The sequence below is a fragment of the Thalassophryne amazonica genome, chromosome 13 (genome assembly GCF_902500255.1).
Source record: "Thalassophryne amazonica chromosome 13, fThaAma1.1, whole genome shotgun sequence".
In the NCBI taxonomy this organism is placed as follows: domain Eukaryota; kingdom Metazoa; phylum Chordata; class Actinopteri; order Batrachoidiformes; family Batrachoididae; genus Thalassophryne; species Thalassophryne amazonica.
In genome coordinates this window covers 31576031-31603796 of record NC_047115.1, presented here as the reverse complement: position 1 = coordinate 31603796, position 27766 = coordinate 31576031, and the positions used below count along the sequence as shown (strand labels likewise).

Below are 27766 nucleotides of genomic sequence, written 5' to 3'. Positions count from 1 at the left end.
GAGGATGACTTCATCTTCACTCAGGCCCAAAAAAAAAAAAAAAATCAGTGCTGGTTCAGATTTGCTCTCGATATGGACTCCCAAAATTTCCTGTATATTTGTTTTGTCAAGTGTGTTGGTAGCATGGCCCAAGCAGAGGGTCACCTCTTTGAGTCTGGTCTGCTTGAGGTTTCGTCCTCAACTCATCAGAGGGACTTTTTCCTTACCACTGTCACCTGTGTGCTTGCTGTAGACCTTACTTGTGTGAAGTGCCTTGAGGCAGCTTTGTTGTGATTTGGCACTATATAAATGAAATTAACTGAATTAATTAATATCCGGGGGGGGCTGGAGCCTATCCCAGCAGTCATAGAGCACGAGGCAGGGTCCAGCCCCCCCACGACCCTTAATTGGACTAAGCAGTAGAAGATGAATGAATGAATTGATATCCTGATTGCTTCTTTACAAGAGAACAATATGAATAAATCATTCTTCTTCTTCTTGCATTTGATTCACTATTTTGCCAGTTCATTCATCGACAAACTGTGTGGCCTTCCTCTTTCATATGAAAATTGTTTTGTCTCTGAACACTCAGGTGACCAGACACATTGCCTGACATTATTGTCTGCAGCCTCCCGTCTTAGGATCATGGGTTTTGTTATTCCTCTCCTGAGGCACAACTCTGGGACTAACTGTTATTTGCTTCTGGGCACCAACAGATTATGAGTATGCAAGTGACCTGCTGGAGTTCTGGGAAAGAGTTATGGATACGACATTAACAGCAAGTGAGCTGCATCCTCTTCCATGATGTGTTCAGTCGTCTGGACAAGGTAGCCGATGAGGACAAGTGAGTAAACCAAAGACTCTCTATTAGGAGAGACCAGTGTTAAGTTCCAGGACCCGTGTCCGCAAAGCAACACAAAGTCTCTCAAAGAGCTCCTAACGTAGCCTAAAATTTCCTGGCAAGGAATCTTATCCTAAGAGTGAGCCAGGAGGTGTCTAAGAGCAACTCTGAGCAAGGAGGGGACAGAAACTCCTATCTTTGTGAGGAGGCGGGGTTGACCTCATTGCTAGGTATGACGCAGTCCTCTAAGAGCTGTGATTGGGTGTCACAGAAAGGGGAGTAGACATAAAAGAACAAATGCATTCCACCCTCCTAGTCATGCATGGACAGTGAAATCAACCGATCATATAACCTTAGTACGTTCATTGTGAGTACATAATATAATTGTAAATATGTTAAAAAAAAAAATACATGCATGACACAAGAAAGTGAAAACACTAAGACATGAAGTCATTGCCTTAAGTCGCTGGTTAGCATCCAAATCTTATAACATAAGACAGGAAGCGCCAGGGCCCAAAAGACTTGGACCTTCATTCTCCTGCAAAGATATTGGCATTGCCAAACTGCCAACATACATGAATGTCTCTACAAGTTCAACTTTATCACCACGTATGTCTGATGGCTGAGTCCAGGAATACAATACAAACCTGGATCCTAGTCATGATCCAGGACAGTTGCAAACCCAGACACTCCAATTCCTCACTCACCTACTTAGGGGGAGTTACAGAAAACAATATTTTTCGATTTATTAACATTATTTGCACATAAATATCTTACCAATATTATAGTCCTGAGTTTGCAATTTTTTTTCTTTCTAAATTCGGTACAGTGCAATATAACATCATGAGGTCAATGTTACAGGAAAATAAAATGGATTACACAGCAATATTTGCATCAAGAAGTGCCTCTGGTGTGAAATTTGTACCAAATAATCATGCAGACCCAGACCCAATAAAGTGTCCCAACCATTATCAATATAGTGCAGCAGATAAGAATATTTACAGAGGAATCCTTCAGATGGTGATGCAAGCACCAAATTTGGTGCAAATACTTCTTAGACAGTACTCTCCGAAAAAGCAGAATGTCCACCTGAATTTTCAATAGGCGACCAGGTAGGGATCAATTGAAGGGGAGGGGGCACAGGGGTCAATTAAAAATGCTCCCATATTGAAAGGTAGTCCATATTTTTGTCTGATTATAAAGATTTCAAAAAGGTATAGTTTGGATAATCTATGACTGAGTTATGAAGTAAAAAAAAAAAAAAAAAATAAAAGCAAAAATGGTACAAAAGGTCAATTTCAGTTTGTACAGGGGTTGAAAGTTAAAGTTGCTCCAACTTTGGTAAAAAGTGATACAAATTATTGGTTGTGCTAATAGGATGAATAAATGGAATAGTTCTGGCTGTGTGATGAATGCTTGTTCTTCAAAGTAAAGGTCAAACAATGTCCATGTCCATTGGATTTTATGACATGTGACATATCATATGTTACCCTATGGAGCTAAATCAAGGTCAAAAGTTTTGTAATCTGAAAATAAAAAAAGATCAATTTATATTTTGATCAATTTATTTTCATTCATATTTCTTTTTTTCCACCTTCAGATCTTGTTTTCACTTTCAGTTCTTATTTTTTCAGTTTCAAACTTTTGGCCCTTTTCTGACGTGGGAGGGCGTGGCTTCAGCAGAGCAATCAGTTCTCACATGATGTTGCATTCAGGAAACGTGGGTCCTTTGATAGATAATGACTCTGCTGCCGTCTCCATCGTTTATTTACTATGCGGCTGGCATAGAAGAAAATAGAATGCAAGTTTATTACGAGGCTTTAAACCCTCGAGATAAAGGTGTTCATTGTTATCGATGTGTAGCAGTTGGTTCAGTGGATCCGTATGTTGTACTGGATAGTGAATTTAATGACGATGTAACAAAGTGGCCAGCAGTTTCACAGTGTAACCAAGCAGAACGCCGGTAAATCCAAATCCCAAGCCGGAAGAGCGCTCCGGCTACCGGCTTTGGATTTACCGGCGGTCTGGTTGGTTGTAGCCATATTAAAGCTTTCTTCAGATCTGCTGAGCCAGGTATCTCTGTGTGTCACAGAGACACTAACACTCCACTGCTTGATGGACAATAACGACTGGCAGCCTGTAAAATGAGCGACCTGCCTCAATTTCATGTGGCGATGCTGCGCTGCGTTCACGGTCTTGTGTGGATTTGGGACACATCGGTTTGTTTTAGGTATAGGTGTTAAACTTTACAATCTTGCATATTTTCCAGTTTTTAAACATCAAAAATGACCAAGAGTGGTCTAGAATTACTTGCAATGGACATCTTTAGCATCACCTTATTTACAGGTATCAAGACAATACAGTGGAGAGAAAGTGTTGTCATTATCTATCAAAGTACCCACGTTTCCTGAAAGCAACATCATGTGAGGACTGTTTGCTCTCCTGTCACTCACATTTCCACGCCCCTCTCAATCCAAGCCACGCCCTCTCACGCCAGAACAGGGCCAAAAGTTTAAAACTGAAAAAATAAGATCTGAAAGTGAAAAAAAGATCTAAAGGTGAAAAAAGAAATATCAAATCAATTTTATTTATATAGCGCCAAATCACAACAAACAGTTGCCCCAAGGCGCTTTATATTGTAAGGCAAAAGCCATACAATAATTACGGAAAACCCCAACGGTCAAAACGACCCCCTGTGAGCAAGCACTTGGCGACAGTGGGAAGGAAAAACTCCCTTTTAACAGGAAGAAACCTCCAGCAGAACCAGGCTCAGGGAGGGGCAGTCTTCTGCTGGGACTGGTCGGGGCTGAGGGGAGAGAATCAGGAAAAAGACATGCTGTGGAGGGGAGCAGAGATCGATCACTAATGATTAAATGCAGAGTGGTGCATACAGAGCAAAAAGAGAAAGAATATGAAGAAATATGAATAAAAATAAATTATTTGATCAAAAATATTAGAGCTGAATCAAAAATTTATTTAAACTGAAAAATATATATCTTACACTTATTTTTATTTTGATAATACTTTTTAAATTATTATACAATTCAAGAAAATTCAAGAGGGGGGGGGGGGGGGGGGGGGGGGGGGGGGGGGGTGGAGTTCCCTCTATAACGTCATCATGCTGCGTTCACGTTTATCTGAAATTTTCCTTGTTTTCTGCCTGTAGCTACAATATTTAAAAAAATAAAAATAACCAAAAAAAGTAAATCCTGATCTACATTGTCTCATTGACTGTCATTTTAATTTTAATTGAGGCTCGATTTGTGCTTCTAATTATAACCATCTCTAAAATGTGGTTCTTATGTCTTATGTTTTTACGTTTTATGTCAAATTTTTATGTTTTGACATGCACATTGTACTGATGTGTGCTTTTATTATACATATGTATACATGTTTCACACTAATAAATGAATTATGAATTATAAAAATTATGAATTTGCTACAAGAATTCACACTAAATTATTGTGCGAGCACTTGTATAGCAAAAATACAGATGATCGGGTGGGTGAGTTTGTCCATCCCAGTCAGTTCATGTCAGCAGTAACTCAAAGGCAACAAATAATATCACATGAAACATCTCCATCTTAAAAGGGTATATAAAGAGGGCAAATTGTTTAAAATCTGGTGAACATTGATGCACCAGATTAAAAAAAAGGCAACTTTGTGTAGCCTGGGTAATATCCCATAGACCAGAGCTCCCTAAAATATGGGTCACTGCCTTGTGGTGGGCTGTGAAGGTACTGCAGGTGGGCCATACAAACTGCTTGAGGACAGAACCTAGGATCGTTGTGCATGGATGAAACACAACCCTCCTCTTCTATATGTGCATGACATGCACTTTTTCCCTTACCCAACCATTAACCAAGGCACACTGCAAACCTCAGGTTGGTCTCGGGCAAGCGGTAAGCTTCGATGGTCTCAGATGAAGCCCACCCAGAAGAAGAAAAGTTGCAGTTCCTTGATTGGCCACTTGAGGCTGTCTCCAAAAGCAAGCAGGTTCCCACTCATTTCAATGTTAAAATGTCAAACTTTAGAGCAGAAATAAACATGTTTCCAGCCTGCTACTAAAAAAAACTGTTTTGGTCTAGGTAGTTTCCCCCTCTATGATAATTGTACAGATAGTGATTTTTTTTTACGACATTTTAAGTGACCACTTTTGAGTGACAGGTGCTGAGCTGAGCACCTGCCACTCTCATAGTGTCGGTCACTCAGAGTCTGCTCAATGCAGCCGCTAGCTGTTGTGCAGGGCTGTGTCTGTCATTTTGAGCTTTTTATGACAAATACCTGGAATAATGTGTCTTATTGTGTGGAAACATCCTAACGAATAATCTAAAACATTCCTGCTGTAATATTCTCTTTTTTTAGTAGCTAATGGGAGCTTGATCCTTTAGGTCCCATTACTGCACAATTACTGAGAAAATAAGCGTCTCATAACTTTTAATACCTACATCAAAGCAAACTTTACGCGAACCACCGCGTAGTCCCCAAAAATATGATTTAATAAACACTCGAATCAATGTTAGGCAGTATGGTTTGGACTCAAAGAGGGGGAGTGTTCAGGCTTCTTTTGTCACACAGCTGATCCACCCATGCACTCCACCTCTTTACCCATTTGTGTGGGTTCATCGTGATGTAATCACAGTCAGCACTGCCATCACGGCAGATATTGCAGATATGGGTTTCATATCAGCTCAATAGAAAACACACAGATGATGTCATGCAGGTTTGTCCAGTACATATACACACTATGGTCTCCGGGTGCCAAACTTTGGATGCCTACTGCGCCTAGTTGTGAAATTGTGCATCATTATTTTAGATGGCTAAAATGCACATAGTGTATGCATAGGCTTGCTGGACAGAGGTGGTTGGCTGATACCTTTGCAGCATATGAAGTCTTCAGGTGCTTCCTGTCTGACTGGACAGCGATGAGTCTTGCATGCAAACCAGTGACCTAAGGCAACGATGTCTTTGGTAATAGGTCTCTTCGGAGGATCCACTGTGCCGCAGGAAAGACTTTGCTTCAAATGGCTGATTACTAGGGAAACTAAGATCAGGTGTAGCAGCAGGTCAGTGTCAGAGGATCAGAGGACCAGAAATTACATTTTGGACATGCTGCGCCTTTTTTCTGGGCATGATCAAGCATGCAGGTGCATCAGTGTTGAGGACCTTAATCACTGGAAAAGGCAAGGCGATGTCCATATTTCACATGGCTTGCAGTAGATAGATGGCTGCTTTGAGTGGTGGGAGTAGTAGTTGTCCTGCCTGGGGTGGTTTCCATCCAGGACCCATGGTAGCCTGACTTGACATGACCTAACCTGACCTAAACTGCAGAACACAAACTTCATTGTATGTAATGTGCAATGGCAAATAATGCATGTTCTATTCTATACCCTAATGAGGAGGAGACTCTTCATTTAAACTCTTCAAGATAATGAGTAACTTCAAGTAGGCTGAAATGGAAATGCCACCACAGTTTCTTAGAATGTTTTGCAATCTTCTCATTGCATCATAGCCATTTCATACATATACGCAATGATCTACCTGAAATAACTCTAACTCTCTCAGATCCTCAGATTTGACCTCAGATTATTAAAAGTACCTTCAAAATAAAAATAGACTTTGTAGTGCGCAATAAATCATGCTCCCTATGTTCATGATGCCCCATTTTTGCCAAATGTATAGCCTGCACAGTTTATTCTTATACATTAAAATATTTCTGTAATTGTTTTTCAGTGATTTTTTTTTTTCTTCATTGTTTTTTGCATTTTGAGAGCCTGTATGTGTTTCGCAATTTGAGAGGTGGTGTTTTCAAAAATAATTATACATACAATTAACTTAATTAACTAATTATTCATCCAAAACCTGGTAAGTAATCAGATTAATTTTTTAATCCCCTAACGTAGTGTTGCATCCGGAAAGTATTCACAGCGCTTCACTTGTTTCCACTGTTTGTTATGTTACAGGCCTTATTCCAAAATGGATTGTAACTCATTTTTTCCTCACAATTCTACGCACAATACCCCATAATGACAATGTGAAAAAAGTTTTGTTTTTAGATTTTTTGCAAATTTATTAAAAATAAATAAACTAAGAAATCACGTGATGTAATATTCACAACCTTTGCCATGAAACTCAAAATTGAGGTCAGGTGCATCCTGCTTCAGTTGATTGGACGTGATTTAGAAAGACCAATACCTGTCTACATATGAGGACCCCCAGTTGACAGTGCAGTCAGAGCACAAACCAAGCATGAAGTCAAAGGAATTTTCTGTAGACCTCTGAGACAGGATTGTCTTGAGGCCACAAATCTGGGAAGGGTACAGAAATATTTCTGCCTGTTTTGAAGGTCCCAAATGGTGCCTCAACAAAGATTGAGCAAAAGGGTGGAAACACTTGTGTACATGTGATTTTTCTTGTTTTATTATTATTGTTGTTGTTATTGTTATTATTATAATACATTTGCAAAAAAAATTATTTTTCATGTTGTCATTATGGGGTGTTGTGAGTAGATTTTGAGGGGGGGGGGGGGGAATGAATTTACTCCATTTAGGAATATGGCTGTAAACATTACAAAATGTGGAAAAAGTGAGCACTGTGAATACTGTCCAGACGCACTGTATACACACACATTATATACATAGCAGCAACATTCTGACCTGTCAGTGACAGCAGCTCAGTGTATATGGTCGCCAAGCAGCAAACAGACACCAGCACACATATTGAAATGCTTACACAAAAAACCAGTAAAAACTAATTATTCCTTTTGACATTTGTTATTTAGAAGCCTACAGCTGAAGGAATGAAGGAGTTTGAGTATTGGTTTGGTATCTTCAGGGGTGCATATAGCGCCGCCCTGAGGACAATAAACAAATTGGTTAGAGAGAACAGGGCAAGGTCAACTAATAATACTTTTTTTCCGTTTTGGACTATTTTTTTTTCCAGCTTGGACTCAGGTCTTTTAAAGCGCACTCCATTAATCTTGGAGCAAGACTTTAACAATGCTGTTTAGGACTGTTCTTGTCCTTCACAGGCACCCCATTAAACCAGCACATAAAAAAATTAAAAGACTTTTGATGAAAGAATAATAAAGTTACAGAAATATTTTTAGAAACACTTAAAGAGTTCAGCTTTCCACACAAGTGGATTTTTTTGTTGTCTTCTTTTACAGTTGACATCAATCTTTAGTTGAGAGTCAAACACTGTCCCCAAGGAATATCATTAAACTTTTGGTTAGCCCCTGTCTTTCCTAAAGTCAATGATTACTCCTTAGTTCCTGTTACATGAAGATCAAGGTACTTATCATTGCACCATTAGATAAAGGGAGGAAGGGCACAGTCACTATCTGACTGTCAACACCGAAAGTCCTGAAGCAGCAACACTCAGAGACTTTTGGGTTCCACCGACACCATCTGAATAAAATGAAGCAAGAGGAAAGATGTATCCATATCAAATCAAAGTATACAAGTCTTATAATCAAAGCTAACATCAATTTGATTGCGATCCAAACCCTAGGCAGAGAATCAAATTATTCTACAAAATGGATGTTTGATGCAGATAGTCCTGGAGAAATTAAACTTGTGTGATGTCAACTTTATCATATTTTGTTCAAGCTACGCAAATGCAATGTTATGCAAAGGGCGTAACAATTCTCCTGCAGTGTACAAAGACACGAGGCTGTCAAAGAAACCACAAACTTGTGGTTGCAACAAACTGACAGCTAAGCAGCTTCTAATGATGGCTTCAAAGCAGCACTGGCTTTTACATGAAGACACCTCTGGGCTACAGTTACCCTGTTGCACATACACATACACACAATCACATAGTCACAATCAACTTTTTTACTGTTTTTACCACATAACTCCATAATATTCAGGCACAGATAGTTCAGATTATACCTTTTTGGAATCTTATGATCATACAAATAATGTGGCATATTTACAATATGATTGGAGCATTTTCATTTTCATTTTGAAAAATGGCTGCCATTGAAAACTTACAATTTCTCAATTTCCAATTTTATTTTAAATATCTTTGGCTAAATCTGTGTCCATTTTTGGTGCTTTTATCACAGAATGCACTATTATTTTGCTCTGCTGTTCCACGAGTAGTGAAACTGAACTTGAAGAACACACATACCACCCTCTCCAGGGGGTGTGAGAGGGAGATTTATATATACCCACTGGTGGCTACAGCTGCATGATCTCATAACGTTTCATGTCGTATTTGTTGGTATCACACACACTGAGTGTGTTTGCCACCTTACCCATTAAACATCAATGTGATAAACTATCTCGGGTCCAGACTATCTGCAGAATATCCTGTGTGATCCAGAAGTGCACAGACATTCAACAGGGGAGAAAAAAGTTTTTTGAGTTAATGTGTTTGTAGTCACTAAATTTATAAACATATTCCAATCAGTTGTGATGGGCAGCGTCAGTGCACAACCATTTTCAAATCTCTCCGGAGATGTTCAATCGGATTCAGGTCTGGGCTCTGGCTGGGCCACTCAAGGACATTCACAGAGTTGTCCTGAAGTAACTCCTTTGATATCATGGCTGTGTGCTTAGGGTCATTGTCCTGCTGAAAGATGAACCATCACCCCAGTCTGAGGTCAAAAGAGCTCTGGAGCAGGTTTTCATCCAGGATGTCTCTGTACATTGCTGCATTCACCTTTCCCTCAATCCTGACTAGTCCCCCAGTTCCTGCCGCTGAAAAACATCCCCACAGCATCATGCTGCCACCACCATGCTTCACTGTAGGGATGGTGCCTGGTTCCTCCAAACACGACACCTGGCATTCACACCAAAGAGTTCAATCTTTGTCTCAATCAGACCAGAGAATTTTGTTTCTCATGGTCTGAGAGTCCTTCAGGAGTCCTTCTGTCTAGCCACTCTACCATACAAGCCTGATTAGTGGTTTGCTGCAGAGATGGCTGTGCTTCTGGAAGGTTCTTCTCTCTCCACAGAGGAATGCTGAAGCTCTGATAAGATGACCATCGGGTTCTTTGTCACATCCCAGACTAAGGTCCTTCTCCCCGGATCTCCCAGTTTAGACAGGTGTCCAGCTCTCAGAGTCCTGGTGGATTCACGCTTCTTCCATTTCCAGATGATGGAGGCCACTGTTGGGACCTTCAAAAGCAGCAGAAATGTTTCTGTACCCTTCCCCATATTTGTGCCTCAAGACAGGACTGTCTTGGAGGTCTACAGACAATTCCTTTGACTTCATGCTTGGTTGTGCTCTGACATGCATTGTCAACTGTGGGACCTTAAGTTCCAGTCACATAGCACTAATGAAGGACACCAAAGCCCAATGAAACAAGAAATCTGGACCTACGTTGACTTTCGGAGACATCATTTAATCATCGTCCAGCTTTGTTTCTGTAGCTGGCGATTCTTCAGAATTTTCAAACTGTTGGAAAATGTGAACGAATCCTGATGACAACCCTCAATTGTCCATATTCCATTTTGCTTTCTGTCTTGAAGGTTCCTCATCATTTCCATAGTTCCCGTACCGTCAGCGTTCTGTTTGATGGTCGTCCAACTTTGTCCAACCTCCCAAGTCCGATGTCTTGCACGAATGTCCAAATCAAATCAAATAAATTTTATTTATATAGCGCCAAATCACAACAAACAGTTGCCCCAAGGCGCTTTATATTGTAAGGCAAGGCCATACAATAATTATGGAAAAACCCCAACGGTCAAAACGACCCCCTATGAGCAAGCACTTGGCAACAGTGGGAAGGAAAAAACTCCCTTTTAACAGGAAGAAACCTCCAGCAGAACCAGGCTCAGGGAGGGGCAGTCTTCTGCTGGGACTGGTTGGGGCTGAGGGAGAGAACCAGGAAAAAGACATGCTGTGGAGGGGAGCAGAGATCAATCACTAATGATTAAATGCAGAGTGGTGCATACAGAGCAAAAAGAGAAAGAAACACTCAGTGCATCATGGGAACCCCCCAGCAGTCTAAGTCTATAGCAGCATAACTAAGGGATGGTTCAGGGTCACCTGATCCAGCCCTAATTATAAGCTTTAGCAAAAAGGAAAGTTTTAAGCCTAATCTTAAAAGTAGAGAGGGTGTCTGTCTCCTTGATCTGAATTGGGAGCTGGTTCCACAGGAGAGGAGCCTGAAAGCTGAAGGCTCTGCCTCCCATTCTACTCTTACAAACCCTAGGAACTACAAGTAAGCCTGCAGTCTGAGAGTGAAGCGCTCTATTGGGGTGATATGGTACTATGAGTCCCTAAGATAAGATGGGACCTGATTATTCAAAACCTTATAAGTAAGAAGAAGAATTTTAAATTCTATTCTAGAATTAACAGGAAGCCAATGAAGAGAGGCCAATATGGGTGAGATATGCTCTCTCCTTCTAGTCCCTGTCAGTACTCTAGCTGCAGCATTTTGAATTAACTGAAGGCTTTTCAGGAAACTTTTAGGACAACCTGATAATAATGAATTACAATAGTCCAGCCTAGAGGAAATAACTGCATGAATTAGTTTTTCAGCATCACTCTGAGACAAGACCTTTCTAATTTTAGAGATATTGCGCACATGCAAAAAAGCAGTCCTACATATTTGTTTAATATGCGCATTGAATGACATATCCTGATCAAAAATGACTCCAAGATTTCTCACAGTATTACTAGAGGTCAGGATAATGCCATCCAGAGTAAGGATCTGGTTAGACACCATGTTCTAAGATTTGTGGGGCCAAGTACACAACTTCAGTTTATCTGAGTTTAAAAGCAGGAAATTAGAGGTCATCCATGTCTTTATGTCTGTAAGACAATCCTGCAGTTTAGCTAATTGGTGTGTGTCCTCTGGCTTCATGATAGATAAAGCTGGGTATCATCTGCGTAACAATGATAATTTAAGCAATGCCATCTAATAATACTGCCTAAGGGAAACATGTATAAAGTGAATAAAATTGGTCCTAGCACAGAACCTTGTGTAACTCCATAATTAACCTTAGTCTGTGAAGAAGATTCCCCATTACACGAACAAATTGTAATCCATTAGATAATATGATTCAAACCACCGCAGCGCAGTGCCTTTAATACCTATGGCATGCTCTAATCTCTGTAATAAAATTTTATGGTCAACAGTATCAAAAGCAGCACTGAGGTCTAACAGAACAAGCACAGAAATGAGTCCACTGTCCGAGGCCATAAGAAGATCATTTGTAACCTTCACTAATGCTGTTTCTGTACTATGATGAATTCTAAAACCTGACTGAAACTCTTCAAATAGACCATTCCTCTGCAGATGATCATTTAACTGTTTTATAACTACCTTTTCAAGAATTTTTGAGAGAAAAGGAAGGTTGGAGATTGGCCTATAATTAGCTAAGATAGCTGGGTCAGGTGATGGCTTTTTAAGTAATGGTTTAATTACTGCCACCTTAAAAGCCTGTGGTACATAGCCAACTAACAAAGATAGATTGATCATATTTAAGATCGAAGCATTAATTAATGGTAGGGCTTCCTTGAGCAGCCTGGTAGGAATGGTGTCATGTTGATGGTTTGGAGGAAGTAACTAATGAAAATAACTCAGACAGAACAATCGGAGAGAAAGAGTCTAACCAAATACCGGCATCACTGAAAGCAGCCAAAGATAACGATACATCTTTGGGATGGTTATGAGTAATTTTTTCACTAATAGTTAAAATTTTATTAGCAAAGAAAGTCATGAAGTCATTACTAGTTAAAGTTAAAGGAATACTCGGCTCAATAGAGCTCTGACTCTTTGTCAGCCTGTCTACAGTTTTGAAAAGAACCTGGGGTTGTTCTTATTTTCTTCAATTAGTGATGAGTAGTAAGATGTCCTAGCTTTACAGAGGGCTTTTTTATAGAGCAACAGACTCTTTTTCCAGGCTAAGTGAAGATCTTCTAAATTAGTGAGACGCCATTTCCTCTCCAACTTACGGGTTATCTGCTTTAAGCTGCGAGTTTGTGAGTTATACCACGGAGTCAGGCACTTCTGATTTAAGGCTCTCTTTTTCAGAGGAGGTACAGCATCGAAAGTTGTCTTCAATGAGGATGTAAAATTATTGACGAGATACTCTATCTCACTTACAGAGTTTAGGTAGCTACTCTACCCTGTGTTGGTATATGGCATTAGAGAACATAAAGAAGGAATCATATCCTTAAACCTAGTTACAGCGCGTTCTGAAAGACTTCTAGTGTAATGAAACTTATTCCCCACTGCTGGGTAGTCCATCAGAGTAAATGTAAATGTTATTAAGAAATGATCAGACAGAAGGGAGTTTTCAGGGAATACTGTTAAGTCTTCTATTTCCATACCATAAGTCAGAACAAGATCTAAGATATGATTAAAGTGGTGGGTGGACTCATTTACATTTGAGCAAAGCCAATAGAGTCTAATAATAGATTAAATGCAGTGTTGAGGCTGTCATTCTCAGCATCTGTGTGGATGTTAAAATCGCCCACTATAATTATCTTATCTGAGCTAAGCACTAAGTCAGACAAAAGGTCTGAAAATTCACAGAGAAATTCACAGTAACGACCAGGTGGATGATAGATAATAACAAATAAACTGGTTTTTGGGACTTCCAATTTGGATGGACAAGACTAAGAGTCTAGCTTTCAAATGAATTAAAGCTCTGTCTGGGTTTTTGATTAATTAATAAGCTGGAATGGAAGATTGCTGCTAAACCTCCGCCTCGGCCCGTGCTACGAGCGTCTGGCAGTTAGTGTGACTCGGGGTTGTTGACTCATTTAAACTAACATATTCATCCTGCTGTAACCAGGTTTCTGTAAGGCAGAATAAATCAATATGTTGATCAATTATTATATCATTTACTAACAGGGACTTAGAAGAGAGAGATCTAATGTTTAATAGACCACATTTAACTGTTTTAGTCTGTGGTGCAGTTGAAGGTGCTATATTATTTTTCTTTTTGATTTTTTTTTCTCATTTTTGGACCCACTCAGCCAGCCAGCAATTCAAGGAGACATGCGGCTAAACATGTCACTCCTGGTCCGATTGGGGAGGGGCCCAGAGAAAACATTGAGTCTGACATTGTTTTTGCAAAGTTACACACCGATTCAATGTTAATTTTAGTGACCTCCGATTGGCGTAACCGGGTGTCATTACTGCCGACGTGAATTACAATCTTACCAAATTTACGCTTAGCCTTAGCCAGCAGTTTCAAATTTCCTTCAATGTCGCCTGCTCTGGCCCCCGGAAGACAATTGACTATGGTTGCTGGTGTCGCTAACTTCACATTTCTCAAAACAGAGTCGCCAATAACCAGAGTTTGTTCCTCGGCGGGTGTGTCGCCGAGTGGGGAAAAAACGGTTAGAAATGTGAACTGGTTGGCGGTGTACCATGGGGCTTCTGTTTAGGGCTACGCTTCCTCCTCACAGTCACCCAGTCGGCCTGCTTTCCCGGCTGCTCGGGATCTGCCGGAGGGGAACTAACGCCGGCTAAGCTACCTTGGTCAGCACTGACTACAGGGGCCTGGCTAGCTGTAGGATTTTCCAAGGTGCGGAGCCGAGTCTCCAATTCGCCCAGCCTGGCCTCCAAAGCTACGAATAAGCTACACTTATTACAAGTACCATTACTGCTAAAGGAGGCCGAGGAATAACTAAACATTTCACACCCAGAGCAGAAAAGTGCAGGAGAGACAGGAGAAGCCGCCATGCTAAACCGGCTAAGAGCTAGTAGCTGCGCTAAGCTAGCGGATTCCTAAAAACACACGAAGTGAATAATGTGTAAATAATTTAGAGGTGATTCAGCAGAGGGAGTTCTTTAGTTAAGGCACGTGAAGATTACACTGTGAAACAAATCGTTATCTAGTTATCTAGATCAATCTAACTGCGCAGATTAAACAGCTAACAGATACAGCAAAACACCGCTGTGCTCCGGAACAGGAAGTGATACAATACCGCAGTGAGAGCCAACCACCAGTAGAGATGTTGACGATATCTGAGCAGATCAGTAACTAAAGCTCAGATGAGCTGAACGTGACTTGTCCATGTGTGGGCAAAAAGCAACGTTTTCATACAGAAACAATAGTGACAAGAACGTTTCATCAACTACTTTAACTATATACACACGTTGCAGCCGTCTCTGGCTGGAACGTGCATGTGCGTGCACGTTGCAAAGCCAAACCTGTTGTCAAGACAATCAGCTCTCACACCTGCAGGCTGGCTGCAGTTTTATTTTGTTCTTTTATGCACTGTGGACTCGCAAGCTTTTTGGTGATGGGAGAAGTGCAGGCTCATTCGTCCACTTTTTCTCAATGATTTGTGATTTTGTGACTTTTTTTTCCTTCATTCAACTATCGCCATGTGCCGTGTGACCAGGCCTGATATGTAGACGGGGGTGTGCCTTTCCTAATCATGTCCAATCAGCTGAATTTACCCAAGGTGGACTCCAATTAAGCTGTAGAAGCATCTTAAGGATGATCAGTGGAAACAGGATGCACCTGAGCTCAATTTTGAGCTTCATGGCAAAGGGTGTGAACATGTGATTTATTTATTTTTTTAATAATAATTTTCAAAAATCTAAAAAAAAAACTTTTTCACATTGTCATTATGGGGTATTGTGTGTAGAAATTTGTGGGGAAAATTTTATTTCATCCATTTTGAATGAGAGTGTAACATAAAATGTGGAAAAGTGAAGTGCTGTGAAGATGCTCTCTCTCTCTCTCTCTCTCTCCTCTCTCTCTCTCTCTCTCTCCTCTCTCTCTCCTCTCTCCTCTCTCTCCTCTCTCTCTCTTTTTTTTTCTCTCACTCTCTCCATATATGTATATCCTAATAAAAACACCTTTTTGAAGGCATGTCAGCAGATTATTGATTTTTTTTTTTTCTGGTTATGTGCACAAATTACTGATTAATCAAACCTTAAACAGCTTCTAACATAAATTAATTTAATAGTGTTCTATTTTTGGGGTAATGATCAAGTGGTTAGGTTGGCTTCAGTGCAAAAGGTTCCCGGTTCAAACCCCACCCCTGCCACATTTCTCCATGTCATGTGGAGTTGCGTTAGGAAGGGCATCCAGCGTAAAACGTCTGCCAATTCAACATGCAGGTCCACCTCAGATCTGCTCTGGTGACCTCACTGAAAACAAGGGAACAGCCGAAGGGTCTTACTGATGGTGTTCCAGTATTAGCATCGGACGTTCTTTCAGTAAACATTTTGTCAGTGGTCTAGTGAAAGTTTTGTACAGAATTTATGTTAAAATGTCTTTAAACTATCTTTTTGTTTTCATGATGAGCACATCAAATCCTTGTCTTTTCTTAGTGCGTCCTCTAGTGGTGGTTAGCAACAAGTGCTTCAAAACAAGATTTAATAAATAGATAAATAAATACATAAATAAAGCAGCTAAAATTACGGGAAACAGTAAAAAATACTTATTTGGCTGACAACTTTGCTCACTTTCGTTGTTTGACGTTTCAAAAATTCTTCTCCAGAATATTCCTAAAAACTAATTCCAGCCCATTCTAAAAAAAAAAAAAAAAAAAAAAAAAAAAATTAAAACAGAAAATGCTTTAATGTCACGTTATCTGGCACATATTGCGCTGCTGTGAATTATAAACACATTTATGATAGAATACGAAACATTTCATAGATGCTTGTTCCTCGAAGGAAGCCAAGTGAACGAGGGAGGATATGAGTGTCCTTCACCAAATTTAACTTTTTGGGGGGGAATTCCCACATTGAAAGAAGAAAACACCCAGATTCGATTTCTGCGCAGTTCTACTTTGTCTACCATCATGTTTAATCCCGTCGTCTTTGTTTGCTCCGTTTTCTCGTGCTCTTTGAGTATTTACGCAAAAACTGACGTACCGCTAATCAGCGAATATTTCGGCGCCAGGAGGAGCTACGAGGAAGTGAACCCACATCTGTTAGAGGACATTCTTTCTGTAAACACGTCGATTCTGCAGCCCAAGTCTCCTCAGTGTCGACAGATCCACCTGACGGCTATAATCCGACATGGAACCAGATACCCGACGACCAAAAGCGTGGAGAAGATGCAGGAGATCCACCAGCTGGTCCTGCGCAACACTTCTGGTAACTCCAGCTGGCTACATGAGATCCAGACCCTGTGGAGCATGTGGTACACTGTGGACATGGATGGAAAACTGGTCCAGAAAGGAGTGCGTGATCTCAAGCATTTGGCTGTCAGGTTGTCCAAACTGTTCCCCTCCCTGATCTCTGAGGAGAAGCTGAGAGGTGGACTCATCAAATTCATAACCAGCTCCAAGCACAGGTGTGTCAACAGCACTTTGGCCTTCAAGGCAGGACTGACCCAACTGTGGGCTATTGAAGGTATCTCCACCATCACCAGAAAGCTCACCGTTAATATTACGTGCATCAGCTCTAACATGATCTTCTTCCTCCAGATGAGGAGTTTGAGCATGCGGTGAATGACACTCTGATGAGGTTTTTTGACCGGTGCGCCAGATTCCTGCAGGATGTTGATAAAAATCCGGCAGCTGTAGCAGAGGTCAACAAGTTCAAGACGGGGCCAGAAATGAAGAGAGTCCAGGAGAAGATTGCACACCATCTGGGAGTGTTGCAAACCCTCATCACATACGGTCATCTGCACAACGTTTACGACATCAGGCAGCTGACTGATTTGTGCAGATCCATTCACCAGAATCAAGTTTGTTTTTGTGTTTTGTCAGATTCACCCCCACAATGATCTGATTCTGATCATTCTGGCAGCAGAGATGGTTACGTTCACATTACTGTTTAAAGTGACTCGACAAACTTTGTCTTTGCCACACCTTAAAATTAAAATTTTAATCTAGATGTTTCACATTCGTGTTTTTGCATAACTTGAAACAGATTAGGCCATTTTCTCAATAACTGCAATGACAAAGTAAAAAATAAATTACATATAAACGTAATATAGTCATATACACATTTGGCATGATCTGACCACACAAATGCTCACTCATTATTATTCTTACAGCAGTCACATTGCCAGCTGCAAATTTGTGCACTAGGTGGAGCTGTTTTCTTATTTGAAATTGCACCACGTATAAGGTTGGACTTTTCTTTGGCCTTGAATGAGGCTACATTTAACTGATCTGGCATCTCCTGCAAACTCGCATGTGGAAAATTTTTGGCTCATCATTGTGAATAAGGAAACTGTTTTAAAAAAGGGCACTGAATCAGATATTATCAGATTTCATTTATCAAACATCAATGTGTGCATATTAATCAGATATGTAGTGAACTTTTGCCAAATGCACTTAAAAATGTGGTTGTGAATACAATTTTCAAAAAAGATCAGACATAGGTAGTACAGCCACAGTGATTTATAAATTATTCATCAGCTATTAAATTGATCAACGGCCATTTTGATAATTGATTCATTCTTATGAGTCATTCAAAACAATTCTTTGATTTCAGCTGAAATGGGAATTTTTTTCAGGTTTATTTTTGTAGTTTCTTTACAGATATTTGGCAGTAAATTGCCACTTGTGGACAAAGCAAGACATTTGAGAGCATCTTGTGCTCTGGAAAACTGACTGACATTTTATTGACCCCTTTTGTTAGATTTTCAATTTCAATTTATTTTCCTTTATATAGCGCCAAATCACAACAGAGTTCCCTCAAGGTGCTTCACACAGGTAAGGTCTAACCTTACCAACCCCCAGAGCAACAGTGGTAAGGAAAAACTCCCTCTGAGGAAGAAACCTCAAGCAGACCAGACTCAAAGGGGTGACCCTCTGCTTGGGCCATGCTACAAAGATAATTACAGAACAATTCACAGAACAACACACGGACGAATATACAAAAAAATGCTGTTGGCGCACAGGACAGGAGGGTCGCCAACACAAATACAACTCAGTTTTATGAAACAAACAGTTTTTCTCAATTCATTGATTTTGAAAATAATTGTTTATTTCAGCCCTGAAAGGTAGGCAATTTGAACTGGGTATCAAGACTTGTAAATGAAGCCTTAGCATCATCGACCTCAGTGAGGTGTGAGACTTGTGTGACAATGAACAACTTTGGACACCTTTGGAGCTTTATAAGTACACTTTTGTTAATGACATCAAAGATAAATAATAATAATAATTCAGGCTTCTCTATGTTATACATTCCAAAATAATGCACTTTAAACTCGCAATGAAAAGAAATCTCTATGGCATGATATAAATTCTGTAGAATTAAATTAAAAGCCAAAATATTGCAGTGTATAACTATGGACAGCCTTTAGACTGTCTGACAACTAAGTCATCACTTTTACAGCTAGTCTTCAGGGTAGTAATTATAAAATATAAAAAAAATGCTAAAATACCCTTGGCCGTATATGGCATTATGTTTTTTATAATTTGCATTTGTCTAGTTAATTATTAAAATCCTATTGTCATACGTACAATTTGTACATGTTCAAATCAAATCAAAATTTGTTCATGTTGTGCAAATCAAGGAATATTTGTAGATCACCCTCTGTGCATTAGCAGTTATTAATGAGACAGCTAGATTTGAGTTAGCAGAAGTTAGGGTGCAAGCTAACGTCCGCAGAATGTGTTGTCAGTGACTCCAAAGGTGTTATCAGGTTACAAAATAGTGTTTTCAGTTTTAGAAGTGTTTATTTCTCACTAGCTTTTACATAATATACCAGAAATTAAGCTGTTAGCAATTAGCTACACCAGGAAGTGACATCGCCATGCTAACCTAATAGGACTCAACTTATGCTGAGCACAGATAGACATACGTGTTGTGTGTTGGGGGTGTGGCTGGATGTTTTGGTGTTCTTTTCTTTTCTTTGCTCCTCAGGTGGCATGGAAACTGATTTGTCTGTGGAGAAGGTGCTGGCTGAAGAGTCCTCACCCTCATCAACATCGTGTGTAGCACCTGTGAATGGTGCTCACATGCAACCTTAAAGACTTTCAGCTGAAGCAGATAATTGGATGGCGTTCTGCTTTTAAGGCATGTGTGATTCAAGCAGAACTGCCGGGAACTCGACCTTGTGATGTTCGTTTGTGAGACGCTGAGGACCGCACCTGGGTTTTGACACATCGAGCCCGTGAAGCAAGGAAGGGTGAGGACACATGCTGTCAGCACACATTAAAGGTAATTAAGTATTTGACTAATTGTTGATAGTAACTTGGTGTTTTGTTACATAGTATACTTGAATTGTGATGAGAATTGTGCAGCTTGCTTCTCACTGCTGTGGCGTGCAGGATAAGTGATCCTCCACTTGTTGTGAGAAGCTGCTCATTTGCATAAAGATAAAAAGTACAGACCTGAATGTGTTGCTGATAGCCTGTGTCTTTTGAAAGATATTGTTGTAACTGCTGACTTACCTCACATCTTCTTTGCTTCACAGAGAGTCAGTTTGTGGTGTCCACCTGGGGGGTGTTTGTCTGGTGGTAGTGGGTCCAGGAGTGCCGGACTTCTCTCCTTGCGGGCGTTGGAGAGCGTGCCAGCAGTCACTCCTCCAGAAGGACGTTGGTTTTGGTTTTGTACATTTTATTTAGGCACAGGTGAAAAATAAATTGTTTTTGTTGTTGGAACCGCTTTCTGGTTATTTTTAGCGCTGGGTTCTGTCTGACGCAGGTTCGCTCCTCAATCCGCGTCGACACATAACAATACGGACGAAAAGCATTTGCATTACCTGATGGCCATATTTGATGGCCTTGGGTAAAAATATAAACAGCATGGTAGATTTTTCTGAAATAGACAACTCTCAAAAACTGAGCGACTGTGCAAGAAGGGGACTGGTGAGGGAAGCCACCAAGACACGTATGACAACTCTGAAGGAGTTATAGGCTTTTGTGGCTGAGTGGAGAGACTACATATGTAATTTTTGTCTGTTGCATCACCAGTCACAGCTTTTAGTAGAATGGAACAGAGGACTTTATCACAAGAAGATGGATAAATTATCAGCTCAACTCTCAGATGTGCCAGCAGACTGTCGCTTCAGTTTCATAAACTCTACCACAAAGCTGTGTAAGTGGTAATACAAGCGACAAAAGTTTCACAATGCACGGTAGTTCCAGAGACAGCAGTGAAAGCCTTCGACTCCTTCAGCATTGTCATTGTGTTGTGGTGGCTTCCCTCACTACTTTCTTTGGGGTGGTAACATTACTACAGCCAAATGATGAAGTTCACAGGACTCTTTGTTAGGGAGCAGCATATACATAGTAAACCCACGGGTTTAATGGGAAGAGTTTATTACATTTTGGTGGAGTTATAGTGGTCATAGCGTTGCTTTGTTGCACTGTCAGTTGGCAGCATCATGTCAATCCGTGTTGTCCCTTCTACAGATATGGCCAAAGCTGCATTTGACTTGTGTGCGTATGAGTTTGCCATCAAATCTGTGAGCTCTCCCTGGTGCCATTTCTTCGACAAAGACGATGCACAGGTAGGAGTCTTTTAGCATTTAAATCTAAAATGTTGTCATGAAGTTGCGTAAAATGTTTCTGTTTAAATCTGAAGGCATGAAGATGAAATTATGAAAGATGAAGATTCATCTTATACGAAATGTTTAAAAAATCATGTTTCACTTACAGCAATTGTTCAGAGGCTTTACAGAAGGGCAGAGATGAAAAAGAATGTGGTGTCTTTCCTGCACAGTTAGTGGTTTTATTTTTGAGTTTATTTTGTTCCACACCAATGTCAGGCCCCCGTCTCAAAATAATTATTTTATATTGCTATATCTTTGGCAACAGAAAACAGTTTCTCTGATAGAACTGAAGTGGACGGGGAGCAGGATCCTCTTTTCTTAATGATTTGGTAATAGTACCCATGTGCATAAAGACAGTCAGGGCTGTAAAAATCTGAACCCTGACCTTGACCTTCAGTCAAATCAGGTTGAAAATCAAACTCTTTGACCTTGAATTTTGCCCAAATAAATTCTTTAAGGGCAATTACCAGATCATTCTTCAATGACGTACCACCTTTAGCAGGAATCAACAAAAGGACCAGGAAGGAGTAGGCCAACAAACAGGCAAACATCACCTTCACCTGATTGACCTTTGGTAAATTTGATTTCACCTGGGCAGTTCCAGAACCCACCTGCACATCTGTGCCAAATGTGATGGACATCGGACTGAAAATTCACTCCAATAACATTGACGTTTGCCAAAACAATGCCTTTCGGGAAAATTCTGGAGTCAGCCTTCAACCAAATGTCAAATTTGTTGGAAATTGGCCAAAGAACTTGGGAGGAATAATGGAACAAACAGACAGAAAAAACAAATTTTTGATCTTTGACCCCAGTGATCTTGACCTTTGCTAAAACAAACCCCTGGGTGTCAGCCTACATACAGACAGCAAGTTTGGTGAAAATTGGTCAAAGTACCTTGGAAGAGTAATGAAACAAACACACACAAAAACCAGCATTTATCAAGTTTATATATATATATATATATATATATAAACTTAATAAAACAGAACCTGCACTGTCCAATACTATAGTAAATGCCATCGTGTTGTAATAAATCTTGTTTATTTATTCATTGGTCATCATAAGAAGCATATTTTGTAATCGCTGAGATCACCTTAATCATCTTAATACAGTTCATTAGCATTAAATGATCCTATATAACAAAAACAAAATAAAATAAACAGCGCGATTATAATAGGGTCCTCGTGAGGATGACTTCATCTTCACTCAGGCCCAAAAAAAAAAAAAAAATCAGTGCTGGTTCAGATTTGCTCTCGATATGGACTCCCAAAATTTCCTGTATATTTGTTTTGTCAAGTGTGTTGGTAGCATGGCCCAAGCAGAGGGTCACCTCTTTGAGTCTGGTCTGCTTGAGGTTTCGTCCTCAACTCATCAGAGGGACTTTTTCCTTACCACTGTCACCTGTGTGCTTGCTGTAGACCTTACTTGTGTGAAGTGCCTTGAGGCAGCTTTGTTGTGATTTGGCACTATATAAATGAAATTAACTGAATTAATTAATATCCGGGGGGGGCTGGAGCCTATCCCAGCAGTCATAGAGCACGAGGCAGGGTCCAGCCCCCCCACGACCCTTAATTGGACTAAGCAGTAGAAGATGAATGAATGAATTGATATCCTGATTGCTTCTTTACAAGAGGAACAATATGAATAAATCATTCTTCTTCTTCTTGCATTTGATTCACTATTTTGCCAGTTCATTCATCGACAAACTGTGTGGCCTCCTCTTTCATATGAAAATTGTTTTGTCTCTGAACACTCAGGTGACCAGACACATTGCCTGACATTATTGTCTGCAGCCTCCCGTCTTAGGATCATGGGTTTTGTTATTCCTCTCCTGAGGCACAACTCTTGGACTAACTGTTATTTGCTTCTGGTGCACCAACAGATTATGGAGTATGCAAGTGACCTGCTGGAGTTCTGGAAAAGAGGTTATGGATACGACATTAACAGCAAAGTGAGCTGCATCCTCTTCCATGATGTGTTCAGTCGTCTGGACAAGGTAGCCGATGAGGACAAGTGAGTAAACCAAAGACTCTCTATTAGGAGAGACCAGTTTAAGTTCCAGGACCCGTGTCCGCAAAGCAACACAAAGTTCTCTCAAAGAGCTCCTAACGTAGCCTAAAATTTCCTGGCAAGGAATCTTATCCTAAGAGTGAGCCAGGAGGTGTCTAAGAGCAACTCTGAGCAAGGAGGGGACAGAAACTCCTATCTTTGTGAGGAGGCGGGGTTGACCTCATTGCTAGGTATGACGCAGTCCTCTAAGAGCTGTGATTGGGTGTCACAGAAAGGGGAGTAGACATAAAAAGAACAAATGCATTCCACCCTCCTAGTCATGCATGGACAGTGAAATCAACCGATCATATAACCTTAGTACGTTCATTGTGAGTACATAATATAATTGTAAATATGTTAAAAAAAAAATACATGCATGACACAAGAAAGTGAAAACACTAAGACATGAAGTCATTGCCTTAAGTCGCTGGTTAGCATCCAAATCTTATAACATAAGACAGGAAGCGCCAGGGCCCAAAAGACTTGGACCTTCATTCTCCTGCAAAGATATTGGCATTGCCAAACTGCCAACATACATGAATGTCTCTACAAGTTCAACTTTATCACCACGTATGTCTGATGGCTGAGTCCAGGAATACAATACAAACCTGGATCCTAGTCATGATCCAGGACAGTTGCAAACCCAGACACTCCAATTCCTCACTCACCTACTTAGGGGGAGTTACAGAAAACAAATATTTTTTCGATTTATTAACATTATTTGCACATAAATATCTTACCAATATTATAGTCCTGAGTTTGCAATTTTTTTTCTTTCTAAATTCGGTACAGTGCAATATAACATCATGAGGTCAATGTTACAGGAAAATAAAATGGATTACACAGCAATATTTGCATCAAGAAGTGCCTCTGGTGTGAAATTTGTACCAAATAATCATGCAGACCCAGACCCAATAAAGTGTCCCAACCATTATCAATATAGTGCAGCAGATAATAGAATATTTACAGAGGAATCCTTCAGATGGTGATGCAAGCACCAAATTTGGTGCAAATACTTCTTAGACAGTACTCTCCGAAAAAGCAGAATGTCCACCTGAATTTTCAATAGGCGACCAGGTAGGGATCAATTGAAGGGGAGTCACACAGGGGTCAATTAAAAATGCTCCAGTCATATTGAAAGGTAGTCCATATTATTTGTCTGATTATAAAGATTTCAAAAAGGTATAGTTTGGATAATCTATGACTGAGTTATGAAGTAAAAAAAAAAATAAAAAAAATAAAAGCAAAAATGGTACAAAAGGTCAATTTCAGTTTGTACAGGGGTTGAAAGTTAAAGTTGCTCCAACTTTGGTAAAAAGTGATACAAATTATTGGTTGTGCTAATAGGATGAATAAATGGAATAGTTCTGGCTGTGTGATGAATGCTTGTTCTTCAAAGTAAAGGTCAAACAATGTCCATGTCCATTGGATTTTATGACATGTGACATATCATATGTTACCCTATGGAGCTAAATCAAGGTCAAAAGTTTTGTAATCTGAAAATAAAAAAAGATCAATTTATATTTTGATCAATTTATTTTCATTCATATTTCTTTTTTCCACCTTCAGATCTTGTTTTCACTTTCAGTTCTTATTTTTTCAGTTTCAAACTTTTGGCCCTTTTCTGACGTGGGAGGGCGTGGCTTCAGCAGAGCAATCAGTTCTCACATGATGTTGCATTCAGGAAACGTGGGTCCTTTGATAGATAATGACTCTGCTGCCGTCTCCATCGTTTATTTACTATGCGGCTGGCATAGAAGAAAATAGAATGCAAGTTTATTACGAGGCTTTAAACCCTCGAGATAAAGGTGTTCATTGTTATCGATGTGTAGCAGTTGGTTCAGTGGATCCGTATGTTGTACTGGATAGTGAATTTAATGACGATGTAACAAAGTGGCCAGCAGTTTCACAGTGTAACCAAGCAGAACGCCGGTAAATCCAAATCCCAAGCCGGAAGAGCGCTCCGGCTACCGGCTTTGGATTTACCGGCGGTCTGGTTGGTTGTAGCCATATTAAAGCTTTCTTCAGATCTGCTGAGCCAGGTATCTCTGTGTGTCACAGAGACACTAACACTCCACTGCTTGATGGACAATAACGACTGGCAGCCTGTAAAATGAGCGACCTGCCTCAATTTCATGTGGCGATGCTGCGCTGCGTTCACGGTCTTGTGTGGATTTGGGACACATCGGTTTGTTTTAGGTATAGGTGTTAAACTTTACAATCTTGCATATTTTCCAGTTTTTAAACATCAAAAATGACCAAGAGTGGTCTAGAATTACTTGCAATGGACATCTTTAGCATCACCTTATTTACAGGTATCAAGACAATACAGTGGAGAGAAAGTGTTGTCATTATCTATCAAAGTACCCACGTTTCCTGAAAGCAACATCATGTGAGGACTGTTTGCTCTCCTGTCACTCACATTTCCACGCCCCTCTCAATCCAAGCCACGCCCTCTCACGCCAGAACAGGGCCAAAAGTTTAAAACTGAAAAAATAAGATCTGAAAGTGAAAAAAAGATCTAAAGGTGAAAAAAGAAATATCAAATCAATTTTATTTATATAGCGCCAAATCACAACAAACAGTTGCCCCAAGGCGCTTTATATTGTAAGGCAAAAGCCATACAATAATTACGGAAAAACCCCAACGGTCAAAACGACCCCCTGTGAGCAAGCACTTGGCGACAGTGGGAAGGAAAAACTCCCTTTTAACAGGAAGAAACCTCCAGCAGAACCAGGCTCAGGGAGGGGCAGTCTTCTGCTGGGACTGGTCGGGGCTGAGGGGAGAGAATCAGGAAAAAGACATGCTGTGGAGGGGAGCAGAGATCGATCACTAATGATTAAATGCAGAGTGGTGCATACAGAGCAAAAAGAGAAAGAATATGAAGAAATATGAATAAAAATAAATTATTTGATCAAAAATATTAGAGCTGAATCAAAAATTTATTTAAACTGAAAAATATATATCTTACACTTATTTTTATTTTGATAATACTTTTTAAATTATTATACAATTCAAGAAAATTCAAGAACAAACATTGAATTTTCAGTTTCAAAATTTATTTTTTCAATCTTTTTTTTATTTTCAGATTACAAAACTTTTGGCCTGGATTTACCTCCATATTACCCCCGTAACATGATAACTAAGCATGACACATGATGCAAACTATTCCTTTTTACAAGTAAAACCCTATTAACTCAACCAATAATTTGCACTGATTTTTTTCTAAAATCAAAGCAACTTTGACTTTTGACCGTGGTACAAACTGAAATGGACCTTTCTTACTATTCATTGCTGTTTTTACCTCTTAACTCTATAACATTCAGTCACAGATAGTCCAAACTATTCCCTTTTGGAATCTCTGTGATCAGACAAACAATGTGGTATAGTTTTCAATATGATTGGAGCATCTTTTAATTTTGACACCTGTGCAATTCTTAATTGACCCCTACCTGGTTGCCTATTGAAAATTCAAGTGGACACCCTACCATTTCAAAAGAGTAAAGTCGGAGGTGTATTTGTACCAAATTTGGTGCTTGCATCGCTATTTGAAAGATTTTTTTGTTCAGTTATCCGCTGCACTAATATGAAGGCATGATGTGTCCTCCAAAGATGGATTCTGAAAAAATAAGTCATTATGCGGTTCACTGCTTACTGCAAAATTCAGTTCCATCACTCTTACACCAGAAGTAATGTTAAATTGTGATACTTTCTTCTTCCTCATCCCCAACCCCGGGATATCAGGTCTGGTCAGCCGGTGACAGAAGCCGTGACAGTCCAGATCGGCCACGCGGACACCCTCCTTCCACTTCTTACCCTCCTCGGCTTCTTCAAGGACAGCGAGCCTTTAACATCTACCAACTACGCCACACAGAGGGAGCGCACATTCCGCCTCAGCCGCATGTTACCCTACGCGGCAAACTTCATCCTGGTCCTGTATGACTGCGGGGACGGCGACCTGAGACTTCAGCCGCTGCTCAATGAGAAACCTGTGACTTTCCCCGGGATGGCTGACCAGCATGCCTCCATGCCTGAGTATCTGCACGTCAGGCAGCACTACAGAGCTCTGCTTTCAGGCTGTGACTTTGAAACGGAGTGTCAGCTGTTTTCACATCCATCTGAAGATTAGATCAGGAAGTCAGGCTTTGTTGTGTTTTTTTCAGCAGGATAGAATATGCTTTGGATGATCTTCACTTACATTCTTTGTTCTTCATTCTGTATTCTTTGTTATTCCAAATAACCAGAAACTATAACTCAGTAAATCAGTTGTTCCCAACCTTTACTCCTTGCTGAACGTGCCGATCAGTTTGTCGCTTCTCCAATACACTTTTATAGGAATCACTTTTATTAATTGCTCCATTTACAAATAAACTTGAACTAAATGTGGATTCTTTTTCCTTGAGTGTTGCTTTACTTCTTGCAGTTCAGGTGGTTTGACGGGAAGGCTGCTTTTCAGTAAAGTTCTACATTTATGAGAACTCAAAATACAAATTTGGGTACA

The 27766-nt window shown here is 40.1% G+C and overlaps 1 protein-coding gene and 1 long non-coding RNA gene across 3 annotated transcripts; one reads left to right on the top strand and one right to left on the bottom strand.

Moving 5' to 3' along the window:
• Nucleotides 1-622: 622 nt before the first annotated feature.
• Nucleotides 623-23168, bottom strand: LOC117523080. Its single transcript, XR_004564409.1, has 3 exons — nt 23057-23168; nt 1430-1435; nt 623-658 (listed from the first exon to the last, which is right to left on the bottom strand). It is a non-coding gene; the product is annotated as an uncharacterized LOC117523080 (long non-coding RNA).
• On the top strand, nt 16461-27766 carry LOC117523077 (multiple inositol polyphosphate phosphatase 1-like). Of its 2 annotated transcripts, XM_034184495.1 has the most exons (5): nt 16461-17111; nt 17186-17380; nt 21074-21171; nt 23099-23229; nt 27010-27765. In XM_034184495.1, the coding sequence occupies exons 1-5, from the start codon at nt 16556-16558 to the stop codon at nt 27392-27394; spliced, it is 1365 nt and encodes a 454-aa protein (XP_034040386.1). In that variant the 5' UTR covers nt 16461-16555; the 3' UTR covers nt 27395-27765. The 2 variants fall into 2 exon arrangements, with proteins under 2 accessions (XP_034040386.1, XP_034040387.1); XM_034184496.1 differs by lacking the exon at nt 17186-17380 and having other exon boundaries at nt 27010-27766.

Coding starts and splice junctions, on each gene's coding strand:
- LOC117523077 (XM_034184495.1), top strand. CDS start 16,556: ATGTTTAATCCCGTCGTCTTTGTTTGCTCCGTTTTCTCGTGCTCTTTG. Junction 21,172..23,098: donor TCGACAAAGACGATGCACAG/GTAGGAGTCTTT, acceptor GTGCACCAACAG/ATTATGGAGTATGCAAGTGA. Junction 23,230..27,009: donor AAGGTAGCCGATGAGGACAA/GTGAGTAAACCA, acceptor CCGGGATATCAG/GTCTGGTCAGCCGGTGACAG.